We start from the raw sequence: 20,868 nt of genomic DNA, 5'->3' as shown, positions 1-20,868 counted from the left end.
AGGAATGGTCTAAGATCAGTGGAGGCTGGTGAGAGGAGCTATAGGAGGACGGGCTCATTGTAATAGCTGGAATGGAATAAGATCAAACACATGGAAACCACATGTTTGACTCTGGTCCATTTATTCCATTCCATTACAATAAGCCTGTCCTCCTATAGCTCCTCTGTTTAAGATTCCTCCCAATGTGTCCAATCTCATAAAATAATTTCTTTGCAAAGTGAGGTATTGAAAGTTATTGAAAACAGGGGTGCCAATAATTTTGATAACTATCTTCCTGGAAGAAATTATACCATATGTTAAACAAAAGGTCTTTCTCCGAGCAATTGTATTAGTATAAAATAATATAATTTCTCCAATTCTTTTGCTTCCAATATACACTTCATGACCAAACATCTCATTCCAAAATCATGGGCATTAATATGGAGTTGGTTCCCCCTTTGCTGCTATAACAGCCTCCACTCTTCTGGGAAGGCTTTCCACTAGATGTTGGAACATTGCTGCGGAGACTTGCATCCATTCAGCCACAAGCACATTAGTGAGCACGGGCACTGTTGTTGGACGATTAGGCCTGGCTCACAGTCAGCGTTCCAATTCATCCCAAAGGTGTTCGATGGGGTTAAGGTCAGGGCTCTGTGCAGGCCAGTCAAGTTCTTCCACACCCATCTGGACAAACCATTTCTGTATGGACCTCGCTTTGTGCACGGGGGCATTGTCATGCTGAAACAGGAAAGGGCCTTCCCCAAACTGTTTCCACAAAGTTGGAAGCACAGAATCGTCTAGAATGTCATTGTATGCTGTAGCGTTAACATTTCCCTTCACTGGAATTAAGGGGCCTAGCCTGAACCATGAAAAACAGCCCCAGACCACTTTACAGTTGGCATTATGCATTCGGGCAGGTAGCGTTCTCCTGGCACCCGCCAAACCCAGATTCGTCCGTCGGACTGCCAGATGGTGAAGCGTGATGCATCACTCCAGAGAATGTTTTTCCACTGCTCCAGAGTCCAATGGCAGCGAGCTTTACACCTCTCCAGACGACACTTGACATTGCACATGGAGATATTAGGCTTGTGTGTGGCTGCTCAACTATGGAAATCTATTTCATGAAGCTCCTAACGAACAGTTATTGTGCTGATGTTGCTTCCAGAGACAGTTTGCAACTCTGTAGTGAGTGTTGCAACCGAGGACAGACGATTTTTACGTGTTACTCGCTGAGCCGTTGTTGCTCCTTAGCATTTCCACTTCACAATAACAACACAGTTGACCGAGGGAGCTCTAGCAGGTGCAGAAATTTGACAAACTGACTTGTTGGAAACGTGGCATTTTATGACGGTGCCATGTTGAAAGTCACTGAGCTCTTCAGTAAGGCCATTCTACTGCCAATGTTTGTCTATGGAGATTGCATGGCTGTGTGCTTGATTTTATACATCTGTCAGCAACGTGTTTGGCTGAAATAGCCGAATCCACTAATTTGAAGGGGTGTCCGCATACTTTTGTATATATCATTTAGCTCAGTATTTGTATTGTTATTTTATACTGTCTTTTTTGATAATCTTTATCAAGGGTGCCAATAATTTTGGACCTGACTGTATGTGCTATCTTAATTTGGTCACTGCACAGCAGGAAATGCAAACTTGTACTTTAGTCAACATTTAAAGAGGCTACCAAAGTTTGTAATTTCTACTTTAAAATGTCAGACTTGATTTACACTAACAATTTTTTTATCAACCCTTACAAAAATGTCCATTCATTATAATCCACATAATAATTCACATTTCCTGTTGATGCAGGAATATTTTCCTGCTGTGAGAAAGTGGTCAAATGAAGATGACGCCTGTCGGGCTTAGGAACTACAGTGTTGACCTTGCCCACTCCACCTGGGCCACAAGATTAGGGCAGGGAGCCAAAAGAGGGAGGAACTCCATTGCCTTGTTACAGAGAATTTCAATACTTATTACATTGCTCACTTATATGCTTGCAGACTTTCAAGGATTTAGCTGGTTGGGAGGAGTAGGTGCACTGCTACCAGAACTCCCATCTTGTCAGATAGAGGAAGCACAATGCACGTCTCAGCATTGGAAGAGGAAGTGTATACTGTAAGTTACCTGGATAGAGGTAAGTACATTTACACATGCTGCTACTGTTATTATTGCTGTTTATTTTGACTTGATAGTACTACTACCACTTAGTTACAACTACTATTTGTTGTTGAAGATATCATCATTGTTAAAATAATTCTTCATTTAATTTCAATGCGGCCTGTTTTTCCAATGGGAAAAGGTATAGGCTACTTCATTTGAATGAATCTATTGTCTCTCCTTGAAATTTTTTTTACAATCAAAGACAGATTTAGAAGTTTTTTTGGGGGAAAGTAACTATTTATTAATAGACCCATGTTTCAAGGGTTAAAGAAGATTTACTGTTTCATCTTTCAACTGGTCCATTCTATACTTTATTGGTCTTGTTGATAAATGTAGATACTGTACATTCTATACTTTATTGGTGTAACGGCTGTCTACGGAAGAAGTGGACCAAAATGCGGCGGAGTTAGGGTTCGTCATTTTTAATGTCACGAACACTATGCAATTCACAAAACAACAAAACTGACAGCCAACACAGTCCTGTCAGGTGCAACAACTGTGACAAGAACAATTACCCACACCCACACAACGGAAACGTAGGCAACTTATGTGTGACTCCCAATCAACCACAACCCTCTACAGCTGTGCTTGATTGGAAGTCACACGGCCAAAATTAAATGAAACAATAAAACACTCACTCCCTTCTGCCACGTCCTGACCCAACTACACCCTCTACTGGTCAGGACGTGACAATTGGTCTTGTTGATAAATGTAGATACTGTACATTCTATACTTTATTGGTCTTGTTGATAAATGTAGATACTGTACATCCTATACTTTATTGGTCTTGTTGATAAATGTAGATACTGTACATTCTATACTTTATTGGTCTTGTTGATAAATGTAGCTACTGTACATAACATATTATTTGCTCTTGTTGATAAATCTAGATACTGTAGCTATACATAACATCTGATTTGACAAACACATGTTGATCATTTCAGATCAGATTGTTTAACTAACTGGCAAATTTACATTGTTTTATGAAAGACACTGTATGTTAATGCGAACTGGTGCACATGTGACAAAGATAGACATAGAAATAAGTCCAGGTTCCTTCATGCATTGAACATAATGAATAAATGTCAAGTAGTACCAGATGTGAATTGTTCATATCAGCGTCAAATACACCCAAACGTTTTCCAACTGAAGGGAAATGTATTGTTACTGTAGTAATATGCATTACAACCAATATGTCATTGCATAACCTTTTACTGCAGTGGGCTAAATCATTGTCACACAGTGGTTCTTGGTAGTCTTAAACAGATCTACTTTGAAACAAAAGTCTACACCTCACACACATGGTTATGGGTTTATAACAAGGAAGACACCTGTACCATGTCAGATATAGAGTTGGAATGTATTACATTTTGAGTTTGCATCCCAAAATTACACTTTATATACATCACAGAAGACTGAAATATAAAAAAACGTTTGACATAAAAACACTGGATTTTCGGTGCGTAATTTTTTTAAATATGTTGACTAATTATAAAATTATGAAAAATATTAATAACATTCCACCCTTGAGGCCACTAGACGGCATTTCTGGTCATTCGACTGCAGGAAAGGGCTACGACACAATATTAACAAGAGGCATATGCAAGTGGCACATATGCACTTTCACAACAGAACCGTTCTGCAAAACCCTGTGTTCATGAGATCAACGTATCTAACTTTCCCTGTTTTGCAGACTGACAGGAAGTCCAAGGACAGACAGATCTGCATCCCCCGTCAAAGTGCTCTTTGACAGCATCCTTCTTTTCTTGGACATATTTGTCAATGGATACCTTGGGAATGATGGACGATGGCTGCCTGTCACTAGACAACTACCATGACATGGTGAAGGGAGGAGGGTCTAGCGGAGGAGGCCGGCTCCACAGCACTGACCTGATCCTGGGCTTCAGTAAAGACCAGTACCCCCTGCTCACTCCCGTAGGGTCCGAACGGACCCATGAGGGCCTGGAGGACCACCAGGGGAAGCAGGGCCAGTCAGACCCCTACAGATACCTGGCCAGCCTGGAGGACAGCACCCAGCACTCTGCCTTTCACGGTCAGTACCATGGTTGTTATTGATTTCTAGGTTAATTCATTGATTGATTAGGTGATGTTGTTTATTACATAAAGACAAGGTGAAGGGCGGCAGATAGCCTAGAGAGTTGGGCCAGTAACCGAAAGGTTGCTAGATCGAATCCCCGAGCTGACAAGGTAAAAATCTGTCGTTCTGCCCCTGAACAAGGCAGTTAACCCACTGTTCCTAGGTTGTCATTGTAAATAAGAATTTGTTCCTAACTGACCTGCCTAGTTAAATAAAGGTTAAATAAAATAAAAAATAAAATAAAAGTAACACTTCCTATGAATAACCTCTTATGAGACATGCATAATGCATTATAATGCACAACATAGGCGCTAATAACTGCTCATAAACATCTATAACATATACAGCAACAACATCAGTGAAATAGCAGTTCATATAAGAGTAAGACCAAAACAATCTAAGACTTATATCCAAGACTTTCACTTCTCCACAGTAAAATTAGTAGTCACAATGTTTACTTAGATTACCTCATCCAGGACTAAAGGCAAGGACAGTTGAAAGCATACGGTGGTAACTTCATCCAGGAGGATAGGCAGAGATAGTTGAAAGCATACGGTGCTAACCTCATCCAGGAGGAAAGGCAGAGATAGTTGAAAGCATACGGTGATAATCTTGTCCAGGAGGAAAGGCAGAGATAGTTGAAAGCATACGGTGCTAACCTCATCCAGGAGGAAAGGCAGGGACAGTTGAAAGCATACAGTGCTAATCTTGTCCAGGAGGATAGGCAGAGATAGTTGAAAGCATACGGTGCTAACCTCATCCAGGAGGAAAGGAAGGGACAGTTGAAAGCATACGGTGCTAACCTCATCCAGGAGGAAAGGCAGGGACAGTTGAAAGCATACGGTGCTAACCTCATCGAGGAGGAAAGGCAGTGACAGTTGAAAGCACACTGTGCTTGGATTGTCATTTTCTCAAGATTTAGAGACTACAGTTTATCACTACAGTATAGCTACAATGTTGAACTTAACGTTTCTACCTTTACACAACCAGATCTAGGACCAGGCTTGGATAAGATATAGCAGGTTGGATATCGACTGACTGACTAAGTAGGCCTGGCTGGGATGAATAAGGGACTAGTGTACCAAGTATTTTTTCCTGAACAATCCTTGTTTATTAGAACATTACATAACATTATAACCCTCTATTACTGTAACATTACGGCATAGTGACTTAAGGAGACCACTTTTCCTGCCTCACATGTTTGTTACCAAGTCAACGATCTGATGATACAGTGGGGGGAAAAAGTATTTGATCCCCTGCTGATTTTGTACATTTGCCAACTGATAAAGAAAGGATCAGTCTATAATTTTAATGGTAGGTTTATTTGAACAGTGAGAGACAGAATAACAACAAAAATATCCAGAAGAATGCATGTCACAAATGTTATGAATTGATTTGCATTTTAATGAGGGAAATAAGTATTTGACCCCCTCTCAATCAGAAAGATTTCTGGCTCCCAGGTGTTTTTTATACAGGTAACGAGCTGAGATTAGGAGCACACTCTTAAAGGGAGTGCTCCTAATCTCAGCTTGTTACCTGTATAAAAGACACCTGTCCACAGAAGCAATCAATCAATCAGATTCCAAACTCTCCACCATGGCCAAGACCAAAGAGCTCTCCAAGGATGTCAGGGAAAAAATTGTAGACCTACACAAGGCTGGAATGGGCTACAAGACCATCGCCAAGCAGCTTGGTGAGAAGGTGACAACAGTTGGTGTGATTATTCGCAAATGGAAGAAACACAAAAGAACTGTCAATATCCCTCGGCCTGGGGCTCCATGCAAGATCTCACCTCGTGGAGTTGCAATGATCATGAGAACGGTGAGGAATCAGCCCAGAACTACACGGGAGGATCTTGTCAATGATCTCAAGGCAGCTGGGACCATAGTCACCAAGAAAACAATTGGTAACACACTACGCCGTGAAGGACTGAAATCCTGCAGCGCCCGCAAGGTCCCCCTGCTCAAGAATGCATATACATGCCCGTCTGAAGTTTGCCAATAAACATCTGAATGATTCAGAGGACAACTGGTGAAAGTGTTGTGGTCAGATGAGACCAAAATGGAGCTCTTTGACATCAACTCAACTCGCCGTGTTTGGAGGAGGAGGAATGCTGCCTATGACCCCAAGAACACCATCTCCACCGTCAAACATGGAGGTGGAAACATTATGCTTTGGGGGTGTTTTTCTGCTAATGCGACAGGACAACTTCACCGCATCAAAGGGACGATGGACGGGGCCATGTACCGTCAAATCATGGGTAAGAACATCCTTCTCTCAGCCAGGGCATTGAAAATGGGTCGTGGAAGTGTATTCCAGCATGACAATGACCCAAAACACACGGCCAAGGCAACAAAGGAGTGGCTCAAGAAGAAGCACATTAAGGTCCTGGAGTGGCCTAGCCAGTCTCCAGACCTTAATCCCATAGAAAATCTGTGGAGGGAGCTGAAGGTTCGAGTTGCCAAATGTCAGCCTCGAAACCTTAATGATTGGAGAAAATCTGCACAGAGGAGTGGGACAAAATCCCTCCTGAGATGTGTGCAAATCTGGTGGCCAACTACAAGAAACGTCTGACCTCTGTGATTGCCAACAAGGGTTTTGCCACCAAGTACTAAGTCATGTTTTGCAGAGGGGTCAAATACTTATTTCCCTCATTAAAATGCAAATCATTTTATAACATTTTTGATATGCGTTTTTCTGGATTTTTTTGTTGTTATTCTGTCTCTCACTGTTCAAATAAACCTACCATTAAAATTATAGACTGATCATTTGTTTGTAAGTGGGCAAACGTACAAAATCAGCAGGGGATCAAATACTTTTTTCCCCCACTGTAATCTTGAGCCTCAATTGATTTGGATTAATTATTTAACAAGCTCTGATTAGATCTACCATCCATCAGCCATGTGTAGTGGGGCTTCAACCTCACCCTGTTTTCTGTCATCCATCAGCCATGTGCAGTGGGGCTTCAACCTCACCCTGTTTTCTATCATCCATCAGCCATGTGTAGTGGGGCTTCAACCTCACCCTGTTTTCTACCATCCATCAGCCATGTGTAGTGGGACTTCAACCTCACCCTGTTTTCTACCATCCATCAGCCATGTGTAGTGGGGCTTCAACCTCACCCTGTTTTCTTAGAAAAGATGCGGTGCAGAGGACAAGTACAGTCTTGGTGTAGATTAGAGCTGTCCATTCCCAGGGCACATGGGGACACTCAGGTTGAACAGGTGGCATCTGTCCCCATGGGACTATGAAATCACCCGTAGAGAGAGCTGCATATTAGGTCACTTTTGGTAAGTAGAACTGGGCACTGCCGAAGGAATCGAGTGCAAGAAGACAGATACCTAAACATACACGTCTCTCCTGTTCTACTGTCTCCCTTCAGAGTCAAGTCTTTTCTCCAGGGACAAGTGTGACGGGGACCTGGGAGACCTCCAGAAGGGGGTGGACAGCGGGGAAAAGTCCCCTGAGCCTCCAAAGAAGGACCACCCTAAGAAGAAGCACCGGCGCAACCGCACCACCTTCACCACCTTCCAGCTCCATGAGTTGGAGAAGGCCTTTGAGAAGTCCCACTACCCTGACGTCTACAGCCGGGAGCTCCTGGCCATGAAGGTCAACCTCCTTGAGGTCCGTGTCCAGGTATGGAGACTCCACCTATCTAATACTACTACTACTATACACTAATAATACTGTATAGAGTCTCTACCTCTCTAATACTACTATTACTATCACTATACACTAATAACACTGTATGCAACCTCCACCTATCTAATACTACTACTATACACTAATAATACTGTATGCAACCTCCACTTTTCTATTACTGCTATTACTAACACTATACACTAATAATACTGTATGCAACCTCCACCTATCTAATGCTACTATTACTATCACTATACACTAATAATACTGTATAGTCTCTACCTATCTAATACTACTATCACTATCACTATACACTAATAATACTGTATAGAGTCTCTACCTATCTAATACAACTATTACTATCACTATGCACTAATAATACTGTATGCAACCTCCACCTATCTAATACTACTATTACTATACACTAATTATACTGTATGAAGTCTCTACCTATTTGATACTACTATTACTATTACTATTACTATACACGAATTATACTGTATGAAGTCTCCACCTATCTAATACTACTATTACTATACACGAATAATACTGTATGGAGTCTCTACCTATCTGATACTACTATCACTATCACTATACACTAATAATACTGTATAGAGTCTCTACCTATCTAATACAACTATTACTATCACTATGCACTAATAATACTGTATGCAACCTCCACCTATCTAATACTACTATTACTATACACTAATTATACTGTATGAAGTCTCTACCTATTTGATACTATTATTACTATTACTATACACGAATTATACTGTATGAAGTCTCCACCTATCTAATACTACTATTACTATACACGAATAATACTGTATGGAGTCTCTACCTATCTGATACTACTATTACTATCACTATACACAAATAATACTGTATGGAGTCTCTACCTATCTAATACTACTACTACTATACACGAATAATACTGTATGGAGTCTCTACCTATCTGATACTACTATTACTATCACTATACACTAATAATACTGTATGGAGTCTCTACCTATCTAATACTACTATTACCATACACTTATAATACTGTATGCAACCTCCCCCTATCTAATACTACTATTACTATCACTATACACTAATAATAATGTATGCAACCTCCCCCTATGTAATACTACTATTACCATACACTAATAATACTGTATAGAGTCTCTACCTATTTAATACTACTATTACTATCACTATACACTAATAATACTGTATGCAACCTCCACTTTTCTATTACTGCTATTACTAACACTATACACTAATAATACTGTATGCAACCTCCACCTATCTAATGCTACTATTACTATCACTATACACTAATAATACTGTATAGTCTCTACCTATCTAATACTACTATTACTATCACTATACACTAATAATACTGTATAGTCTCTACCTATCTAATACTACTATTACTATCGCTATACACTAATAATACTCTATAGCGTGTCTACCTATCTAATGCTACTATTACTATCACTAATAATACTGTATAGAGTCTACCTATCTAATACTACTATCACTATCACTATACACTAATAATACTGTATTGAGTCTCTACCTATCTAATACTACTATCACTATACACAAATAATACTGTATAGAGTCTCCACCTATCTAATACTACTACTACTATACACTAATAATACTGTATAGCGTCTCCACCTATCTAATACTACTATTAATATCACTATACACTAATAATACTGTATGCAACCTCCACCTATCTAATACTACTATTAATAAAATCAAATTTATTTATATAGCCCTTCTTACATCAGCTGATATGTCAAAGTGCTGTACAGAAACCCAGCCTAAAACCCCAAACAGCACGCAATGCAAGTGTAGAAGCACGGTGGCTAGGAAAAACTCCCTAGAAAGGCCAAAACCTAGGAAGAAACCTAGAGAGGAACCAGGCTATGCGGGGTGGCCAGTCCTCTTCTGGCTGTGCCGGGTGGAGATTATAACAGCACATGGCCTAGATGTTCAAATGTTCATAAATGACCAGCATGGTCAAATAATAATAATCATAGTAGTTGTCGAGGGTGCAACAAGTCAGCAACTCAAGAGTAAGTGTCAGTTGGCTTTTTCATAGCCGATCTTTGAGAGTATCTCTTCTGCTCCTTCTGTCTCTAGAGAGTTGAAAACAGCAGGTCTGGGACAGGTAGCACGTCCGATGAACAGGTCAGAGTTCCATAGCCGCAGGTAGAACAGTTGAAACTGGAGCAGCAGCACGGCCAAAACCTAGGAAGAAACCTAGAGAGGAACCAGGCTATGAGGGGTGGCCAGTCCTCTTCTGGCTGTGCCGGGTGGAGATTATAACAGAACATGGCCAAGCTGTTCAAATGTTCATAAATGACCAGCATGGTCAATTAATAATAATCACAGTTGTCGAGGGTGCAACAAGTCAGCACCTCAAGAGTAAATGTCAGTTGGCTTTTCATAGCCGATCATTGAGAGTATCTCTACCGCTCCTGCTGTTTCTAGAGAGTTGAAAACAGCAGGTCTGGGACAGGTAGCACGTCCGGTGAACAGGTCAGGGTTCCATAGCCGCAGGCAGAACAGTTGAAACTGGAGCAGTAGCACAGCCAGGTGGACTGGGGACAGCAAGGAGTCATCATGTCAGGTAGTCCTGAGGCATGGTCCTAGGGCTCAGGTCCTCCAAGAGAGAGAAAGAAAGAAAGAAAGAAAGAGAGAAAGAGAGAATTAGAGAGAGCATACTTAAATTCACACAGGACACCGGATAAGACAGGAGAAATACTCCAGATATAACAGACTGACCCTAGCCCCCCGACACATAAACTACTGCAGCATAAATACTGGAGGCTGAGACAGGAGGGGTCAGGAGACACTGGGAACTACTACTACTACCACCACTACTGTTACCACCACCACCACTACTACCACCACCACCACTACTGACACTACCACCACTACTGTTACCACTACCACCAATACTACTACTACTTCTACTACTATTACAACCACCACCACTACTACTGCTACTACTACTACTACTACTACTACCACCACTACTGTTACCACCACTACTGCCACTACTACTACTACTACTACCACAAACACCACTACTACTACTACTACTACTACTACTACTACTACTACTACTACCACCACCACTACTACCACTACCACCACTACTGTTACCACCACCACTACTACCGCTACTACTATTACCACCACTACTACTGCTATTACCACCACCACTACTACTACTACTACTATTACCACCACCACCACTGCTACTATTACCACCACCACCACCACCACCACCACTACTACTATTACCACCAACATCACCACTACTACTATTACCACCACCACCAACAACAACAACACCACCAACACCACTACCACCACCACTACTACTATTACCACCCCCACCACCACCAACACCACCAACACCACTACACACAAATAATACTGTATGGAGTCTCTACCTATCTAATACTACTATCACTATCACTATACAATATCACTATACACCACCACCACCACCACTACTACTATTACCACCAACACCATCACTACTACTATTACCACCACCACCAACAACAACAACACCACCAACACCACTACCACCACCACTACTACTATTACCACCCCCACCACCACCAACACCACCAACACCACCACCACCACCACTACTACTACTATTACCACCACCACCACCACCACTACTACTAATACCACCACCACCAGCACTACTACTCTATTACCACCACCACCACCACCACCACCACTACTACTACTATTAGCACCACCACCACCACTACTACTACTATTACCACTACCACCACCACCATTACTACTACTATTACCACCACCACCACCACTACTATTACCACCACCACCACCACCACCAACACTACTACTAATACCACCACCACCACCACCACCACCACCACCACCACCACCACCACTACTACTATTACCACTACCACCACCACCACTACTACTACTATTACCACCACCAACACCACTACAACTACTACCACCACCACCACCACTACTTCTACTATTACCACCACCACCACCACCACCACCACTACTACTATTACCACCACCACCACCACCACCACTACTACACTATTACCACCACCACCACCACCACCACTACTACTACTACTATTAGCACCACCACCACTACTACTACTACCACTCTACCACCACCACTACTACTACCACTATTACCACCACCACCACCACCAGTACTACTATTACCACCACCACCACTACTACTACTATTACCACCACCACCACTACCACTATTACTACCACCACCACCTCCACCACCACTACTACTATTACCACCACCACCACTACTACTACTATTACCTCCACCACCACTACTACTATTACCACCACCACAACTACTACTACAATTACCACCACCACCACTACTACTATTATTACCACCACCACCTCCACCACCACTACTAATACTATTACCACCGCACCACCACCACTACTTCTACTATTACCACCACCACCACCACCACTACTACTACTACTACCACCACCACCACTACTACCACTATTACCACCACCACTACTACTACTATTACCACCACCACTACTACTATACCACCACCACACTACTACTACTATTACCACCACCACTACTATTACCACCACCACCACCACCACTATTACCACCACCACCACCACTACTACTATTCACCACCACCACCACCACCACTACTACTATTACCACCACAACCACCACCACCACTACTACTATTACCACCACCACCACCACCACTACTACTATTACCACTACTACTACTATTACCACCACCACCACCACCACCACTACTACTATTACTATTACCACCACCACCACTACTACTACTATTACCACCACCCTACTACTATTACCACCACTACTACTTACCACCAGCCACCGCCACTATTACTATTACCACCACCACCACCACCACCACCACACCACTACTACTACTTACCCCCACCACCACCACCCCTACTTCTACATTACCACCACCACTACCACCACTACTACTATTACCACCACCACCACTACTACTACTATTACCACCACCACCCCTACTTCTACATTACCACCACCCCACCACTACTACTAATACCACCACCACCAGCACTACTACTCTATTACCACCACCACCACCACCACCACCACTACTACTACTATTAGCACCACCACCACCACTACTACTACTATTACCACTACCACCACCACTACTATTACCACCACCACCACCACCACCACCCACTACTACTATTACACCACCACCACCACCACCACTACTACTACTACTATTAGCACCACCACCACTACTACTACTACTACTATTACCACCACCACTACTACTACCACTATTACCACCACCACTACTACTATACCACCACCACCACTACTACTACTATTACCACCACCACCACTACTACTACTATTACCTCCACCACCACTACTACTATACCACCACCAGCAACTACTACTACAATTACCACCACCACCACACTACTATTATTACCACCACCACTACTAATACTATTACCACCACCACCACCACTACTTCTACTATTACCACCACCACCACCACCACTTACTACTACTATTAACACCACCACCACTACTACCACTATTACCACCACCACTACTACTACTATACCACCACCACTACTACTATTACCACCACCACCACCACTACTACTATTACCGCCACCACCACCACCACCACCACTACTACTATTACCACCACCACCACCTACCACTATTACCCACCACCACCACTACTACTATTACCACCACCACCACCACTACTACTATTCCACCACAACCACCACCACCACTACTACTATTACCACCACCACCACCACCACCACTACTACTATTACCACCACTACTACTATTACCACCACCACCACCACCACCACCACCACCACTACTACTATACTATTACCACCACCACCACTACTACTACTATTACCACCAACACTACTACTATCCACCACTACTACTATTACCACCACCGCCACCACCACCGCCACTACTACTATTACCACCACCACCACCACCACCACCACTACTACTACTACTATTAGCACCACCACCACTACTACTACACACACTATTACCACCACCACTACTACTACCACTATACCACCACCACCACCACCACCACCACCACCACCACTACTACTATTACCACCACCACCCACTACTACTATTACCACCACCACCACCACACACAATTACCACCACCACCACCACTACTACTATTACCACCACCACCTCCACCACTACTACTAATTACCACCACCACCACCACCACCACTACTACTATTACCACCACCACCACCACCACCACTACTACTATTCCCACCACCACTACTACCACTATTACCACCACCACCACTACCACCACCACCACCACCTACTACTACTATTACCACCACCACCACTACTACTACTATTACCACCCAACCACCCCACTACTCCACTATTACCACCACCACTACTACTACTATACCACCACCACCACTATACCACCACCACCGCCACTACTACTATTACCACCACCACCACCACCACCACCACTACTACTATTACCACCACCACCACCACCACTACTACCACCACCACCCCACTACTACTATTACCACCACCACCACCACTACTACTATTACCACCACCACCACCACCACCACTACTACTATACTATTACCACCACCACCACTACTACTACTATACCACCAACACTACTACTATTACCACCACTACTACTATTACCACCACCGCCACCACCACCGCCACTACTACTATTACCACCACCACCACCACCACTACTACTACTCTATTAGCACCACCACCTCCACTACTACTACTACTACTATTACCACCACCACTACTACTACCACTACTTACCACCACCACCACCACCACCACCACCACCACCACTACTACTATTACCACCACCACCACTACTACCACTATTACCACCACCACAACTACTACTACAATTACCACCACCACCACTACTACTATTATTACCACCACCACCTCCACCACCACTACTAATACTATTACCACCACCACCACCACCACTACTTCTACTATTACCACCACCACCACCACCACTACTACTACTACTATTAACACCACCACCACTACTACCACTATTACCACCACCACTACTACTACTATTACCACCACCACCACTACTATTACCACCACCACCACTACTACTACTATTACCACCACCACCACCACCACCACTACTACTATTACCACCACCACCACCACCACTATTACCACCACCACCACCACTACTACTATTACCACCACAACCACCACCACCACTACTACTATTACCACCACCACTACTACTCTACTACTACTATTACCACCACCACCACCACCACCACCACTACTACTATTACTATTACCACCACCACCACTACTACTACTATTACCACCACCACTACTACTATTACCACCACTACTACTATTACCACCACCGCCACCACCACCGCCACTACTACTATTACCACCACCACCACCACCACCACTACTACTACTATTACCCCCACCACCACCACCCCTACTTCTACATTTACCACCACCACTACCACCACTACTACTATTACCACCACCACCACTACTACTACTATTACCACCACCACCCCTACTTCTACATTTACCACCACCACCACTACTACTATTACCACCACCATCACCACCACCACCACCACCACCACCACCACTACTACTATTACCACCACCACCCCTACTACTGCTATTACCACCACAACCAGCACACATTTTTTCATCACCGATCATTTGGACAAGGTTTTGCAAGTGTTCTCATCCTTCAAATTTTGGAATGGGAGGGGACTTTTGGCACATGCTTTGGCTGAGAGATTCTGTTTAGGAGGTGGAGACTTCTCTCGTTAGTACATTTTCTCAAACAGTTGCCGTCAAATATAGTGGTACACTTGCACTTTAAAATGGAGTGGAGCAAAATGTTCTGTTTTCTCTTTTTAAAAACTGGTTCAATTACTATGTTTAACCTGTAGGCACTTACCACAGGTGAAATAAATTACACAGAATTACACAACCTCTTAAACAGACTCTAACTAAATTACACAGCCTCTAACTAAATTCATTTGAATTCTGAATAATTTAGTCCTTTGAAGCAAAACATCAACAACAACAAAATCTACAAATACTATTATTACTACCATTATTGTGATGTAGTGTTCAATGTAGTGTGCACTACATCGATGTAGTGTGCACTGCTGAGTGACTACTGTAGACGAATACTACGGTATCCTCTCTGTCCGTGTCCAGGTGTGGTTCCAGAACCGTCGGGCTAAGTGGAGACGTCAGGAGAAGATGGACTCCAACTCAACAAAGCTCCGCAACTCCCCCATGCTGTCTTTCAACCGGTCGCCCATGCCCTCCAATGTGGGGCTCATGTCCAACCCATTACCCCTGGATTCCTGGCTGGCCTCATCCATGTCCAGCGGCAACACAATGCACACTATCCCCGGATATACAGGCCCAGGGCAGGGCCCTCACCTTCAGCCTGCCTACCCCAGCCACTCCCACTCCCACAGCCATAGCCACAGCCACAGCTTCCTCGACAGTCCCCCAGGACATGGCATGGTGCACCAAGGGATGGTACAGGGCATGCAGGGGATGCAGTCTGTGGCCCCCCCACTCTACCAGTGCCCCTGCAGCTTCAATGATAAGTACCCTCTGCTAAGGACCTGGAACATGGTTCCAGCATCGCAGCACTGAGGTTGAAGGCTAAGGAGCACATCCATTCCATGGATAAAACCTGGAAGTCTGACATTCATTTAATTAAGGATGGTCAACTAGAACAAGTGATCAAAACAAAGGTATTCTATATAAAGGATGGTCAAACACAACAGGTGATCAAAACAAAGACATTCTATAAAGGATGCTAAACTTCAACATGATCAAAACAAAGACATTCTATAAAGGATTGTCAACTGCAACACGATCAAACAAAGACATTGCGTAAAAAGGATGGTAAACTTCAGCAGGTAATCAAAACAAAGATATTCTGTAATAGGGATGGTGAACTTCAGAACAAAGACATTTATAATTTCTTTTGTTAATTTTATTTAACCTTAATTTATTTAAGTCAGTTAAAGGGATATGGTCAAAAGTAATGCATTATATAGGGAATAGGGTGCCATTTGGGTCGTGTTCTGTGTATTTAAAAGGCTTATTGTCTCCATTAAGTTATTTTTTCTTATCACTTATTTATATTTGCATATCTGTATACTGTAACTTCTTTCTGGATGTGAAATAAAATTACAGTAACTAGATGGGGCAGGGTGTGTTACAGTAACTAGATGGGGAAGGGTGTGTTACAGTAACTAGATGGGGCAGGGTGGGGTGTGTTACAGTAACTAGATGGGGCAGGGTGTGTTACAGTAACTAGATGGGGCAGGGTGGGGTGTGTTACAGTAACTAGATGGGGCAGGGTGGGGTGTGTTACAGTAACTAGATGGGGCAGGGTGGGGTGTGTTACAGTAACTAGATGGGGCAGGGTGGGGTGTGTTACAGTAACTAGATGGGGCAGGGTGGGGTGTGTTACAGTAACTAGATGGGGCAGGGTGGGGTGTGTTACAGTAACTAGATGGGGCAGGGTGGGTGACACGTCCTGACCATAGTAAGATGTTATTTTCTATGGTAGAGTAGGTCAGGGAATGACAGGGGGTGTTTTGTGTTTTTTTCTATGTTTTCTATATCTATGTTTAGTTCTAGTTTTCTATTTCTATGTTGTTGTTTTTGGGGTTGATCTCAAATTGGAGGCAGCTGGTCCTCATTGTCTCTAATTGGAGATCATATTTAAGTAGGGGTTTTTCTTCCTGGGTTTTGTGGGTTATTATATTTTGAGTAGTGTTTGTTTCTCTCTGCGTCACGGTTTGTTGTTTTGTCATATTCAGTTATTTCTGTATTGCAAAGTTTCACGGATTAAATAAAAATATGGAACTACAACCACGCTGCACTTTGGTCTGCTCCTTTCAACAGCTGTGACAGAATAACCCACCACAAAAGGACCAAGCAGCGTGGAAAGGAATGGACCTGGGAAGAAATTCTGGACGGCAAGGGATCCTGGACGTGGGAGGAGATCCAAGCTGGATGGGATCGCCTCCCATGGGAACAGGTGGAGGCAGCGAGAGCAGAGCGGCGACGAGAAGAGGAACTAGCCCGGCCACGAGGCAAGTGCGAGAGACAGCCCCCCAACATTTTTTTGGGGGGCACACAGGGAGATTGGCAGAGTCAGGTTGGAGACCTGAGCCAACTCCCCGTGCTTACTGTGGGGGCAAGTGATCGAGCAAGCACCATGTTATGCTGAGATACGCACTGTGTCGCCAGTGCGCAGCTACAGCCCGGTGCGCTCGGTGCAAGCTCCTCACAGGTGCCGTGCTAGAGTTGGCATTCAGCCAGGAAGGAGTATGCCTGCTCAGCATTCCTGGTCTCCGGTGCGTCTTCTTGGCCCAGGTTATCCTGCGCCAGCTCTACGCACGGTAGCCCCAGTTCGCCAACACAAACCTGTGCGACCTGTCACAATGCCTCGAGCTTGCCGGGCTACGGGGGTTATCCAGCCAGGACGGATTGTACCAGCCATAAGCTCCAGATCTCCAGTGCGCCTCCACGGCCCAGTATACCCTGTGCCTGCTCTGCGCACCTGGCTTCCAGCGATGCATCTCCAGTCTGGAGCCTCCAGCAACGTTCCCTAGTCCAGAACTCCCAGCGACGTTACCTAGTCAGGTGAGACTTATTCCAGCTCCACGAAGGAAGCCTCCAGCGACATTCCCTAGCCCAGAACTCCCAGCGACGTTCCCTAGTCCGGTGAGACCTATTCCAGCTCCACGAAAGAAGCCTCCAGTGATGATCTATGGTCCGAAGCCTGTAGAGATGATCCATCGCAAGAAGCCTGTAGGGATGATCCATGGCCCGGAGCCTGTAGAGATGATCCATGGCACGAAGCTTCCAGTGATGATCCAAGGCTTGGAACCTGTAGTGATGATCCATGGCATGGAGCCTGCAGTGACGGTCCACAGTTCGGAACCTCCTGAGACGGTCCACAGTTCGGAACCTCCTGAGATGGTCCACAGTCCGGAACCTCCTGAGACGGTCCACAGTTCGGAACCTCCTGAGACGGTCCACAGTCCGGAACCTCCTGAGACGGCCTACAGTGCGGAACCTCCTGAGACGGCCTACAGTCCGGAACCTCCTGAGACGGCCTACAGTCCGGAACCTCCTGAGACGGCCTACAGTCCGGAACCTCCTGAGACGGCCTAAAGTCCGGAACCTCCTGAGACGGCCTACAGTCTGGAACCTCCTGAGACGGCCTACAGTCCGGAACTTCCTGAGAAGTTCCCCAGTCCAGAGTCTTCAGCGGCGGCCTGCAGCCCAGAGTCTTCAGTAACTAGATGGGGCAGGGTGGGGTGTGTTACAGTAACTAGATGGGGGCAGGGTGGGGTGTGTTACAGTAACTAGATGGGGGCAGGGTGGGGTGTGTTACAGTAACTAGATGGGGCAGGGTGGGGTGTGTTACAGTAACTAGATGGTGCAGGGTGGGGTGTGTTACAGTAACTAGATGGGGGCAGGGTGGGGTGTGTTACAGTAACTAGATGGGGCAGGGTGGGGTGTGTTACAGTAACTAGATGGGGCAGGGTGGGATGTGTTACAGTAACTAGATGGGGCAGGGTGGGGTGTGTTACAGTAACTAGATGGGGTTAGGGTGGGGTGTGTTACAGTAACTAGATGGGGCAGGGTGGGGTGTGTTACAGTAACTAGATGGGGGCAGGGTGGGGTGTGTTACAGTAACTAGATGGGGGCAAGGTGGGGTGTGTTACAGTAACTAGATGGGGCAGGGTGGGGTGTGTTACAGTAACTAGATGGGGCAGGGTGGGGTGTGTTACAGTAACTAGATGGGGGCAGGGTGGGGTGTGTTACAGTAACTAGATGGGGGCAAGGTGGGGTGTGTTACAGTAACTAGATGGGGCAGGGTGGGGTGTGTTACAGTAACTAGATGGGGCAGGGTGGGGTGTGTTACAGTAACTAGATGGGGGAAGGGTGGGGTGTGTTACAGTAACTAGATGGGGCAGGGTGGGGTGTGTTACAGTAACTAGATGGGGCAGGGTGGGGTGTGTTACAGTAACTAGATGGGGGCAGGGTGGGGTGTGTTACAGTAACTAGATGGGGCAGGGTGGGGTGTGTTACAGTAACTAGATGGGGGCAGGGTGGGGTGTGTTACAGTAACTAGATGGGGCAGGGTGGGGTGTGTTACAGTAACTAGATGGGGCGGGTGGGGTGTGTTACAGTAACTAGATGGGGGCAGGGTGGGGTGTGTTACAGTAACTAGATGGGGCAGGGTGGGGTGTGTTACAGTAACTAGATGGGGGCAGGGTGGGGTGTGTTACAGTAACTAGATGGGGGCAGGGTGGGGTGTGTTACAGTAACTAGATGGGACAGGGTGGGGTGTGTTACAGTAACTAGATGGGGACAGGGTGGGGTGTGTTACAGTAACTAGATGGGGCAGGGTGGGGTGTGTTACAGTAACTAGATGGGGGCAGGGTGGGGTGTGTTACAGTAACTAGATGGGGGCAGGGTGGGGTGTGTTACAGTAACTAGATGGGGCAGGGTGGGGTGTGTTACAGTAACTAGATGGGGGCAGGGTGGGGTGTGTTACAGTAACTAGATGGGGCAGGGTGGGGTGTGTTACAGTAACTAGATGGGGCAGGGTGGGGTGTGTTACAGTAACTAGATGGGGTAGGGTGGGGTGTGTTACAGTAACTAGATGGGGCAGGGTGGGGTGTGTTACAGTAACTAGATGGGACAGGGTGGGGTGTGTTACAGTAACTAGATGGGGGCAGGGTGGGGTGTGTTACAGTAACTAGATGGGGCAGGGTGGGGTGTGTTACAGTAACTAG

General features: G+C 45.0%; 1 protein-coding gene across 1 annotated transcript; it reads left to right on the top strand.

Annotated features, from left to right (window-relative positions):
- Positions 1–3,853: 3,853 nt before the first annotated feature.
- LOC106613799 (retinal homeobox protein Rx2) lies at positions 3,854–16,816 on the top strand. Its single transcript, XM_082964956.1, has 3 exons — positions 3,854–4,191; positions 7,619–7,872; positions 16,238–16,816. Exons 1-3 carry the CDS (start codon positions 3,921–3,923, stop codon positions 16,688–16,690), a joined length of 978 nt encoding a protein of 325 aa, XP_082821082.1. The 5' UTR covers positions 3,854–3,920; the 3' UTR covers positions 16,691–16,816.
- The last annotated feature ends 4,052 nt before the right edge of the window (positions 16,817–20,868 follow it).

The sequence above is a fragment of the Salmo salar genome, chromosome 18, assembly GCF_965601325.2.
Source record: "Salmo salar chromosome 18, fSalSal1, whole genome shotgun sequence".
NCBI classification, from domain to species: domain Eukaryota; kingdom Metazoa; phylum Chordata; class Actinopteri; order Salmoniformes; family Salmonidae; genus Salmo; species Salmo salar.
Note: the sequence above shows the minus strand (reverse complement) of the source record. Positions and strands in the feature narration are given on the sequence as shown.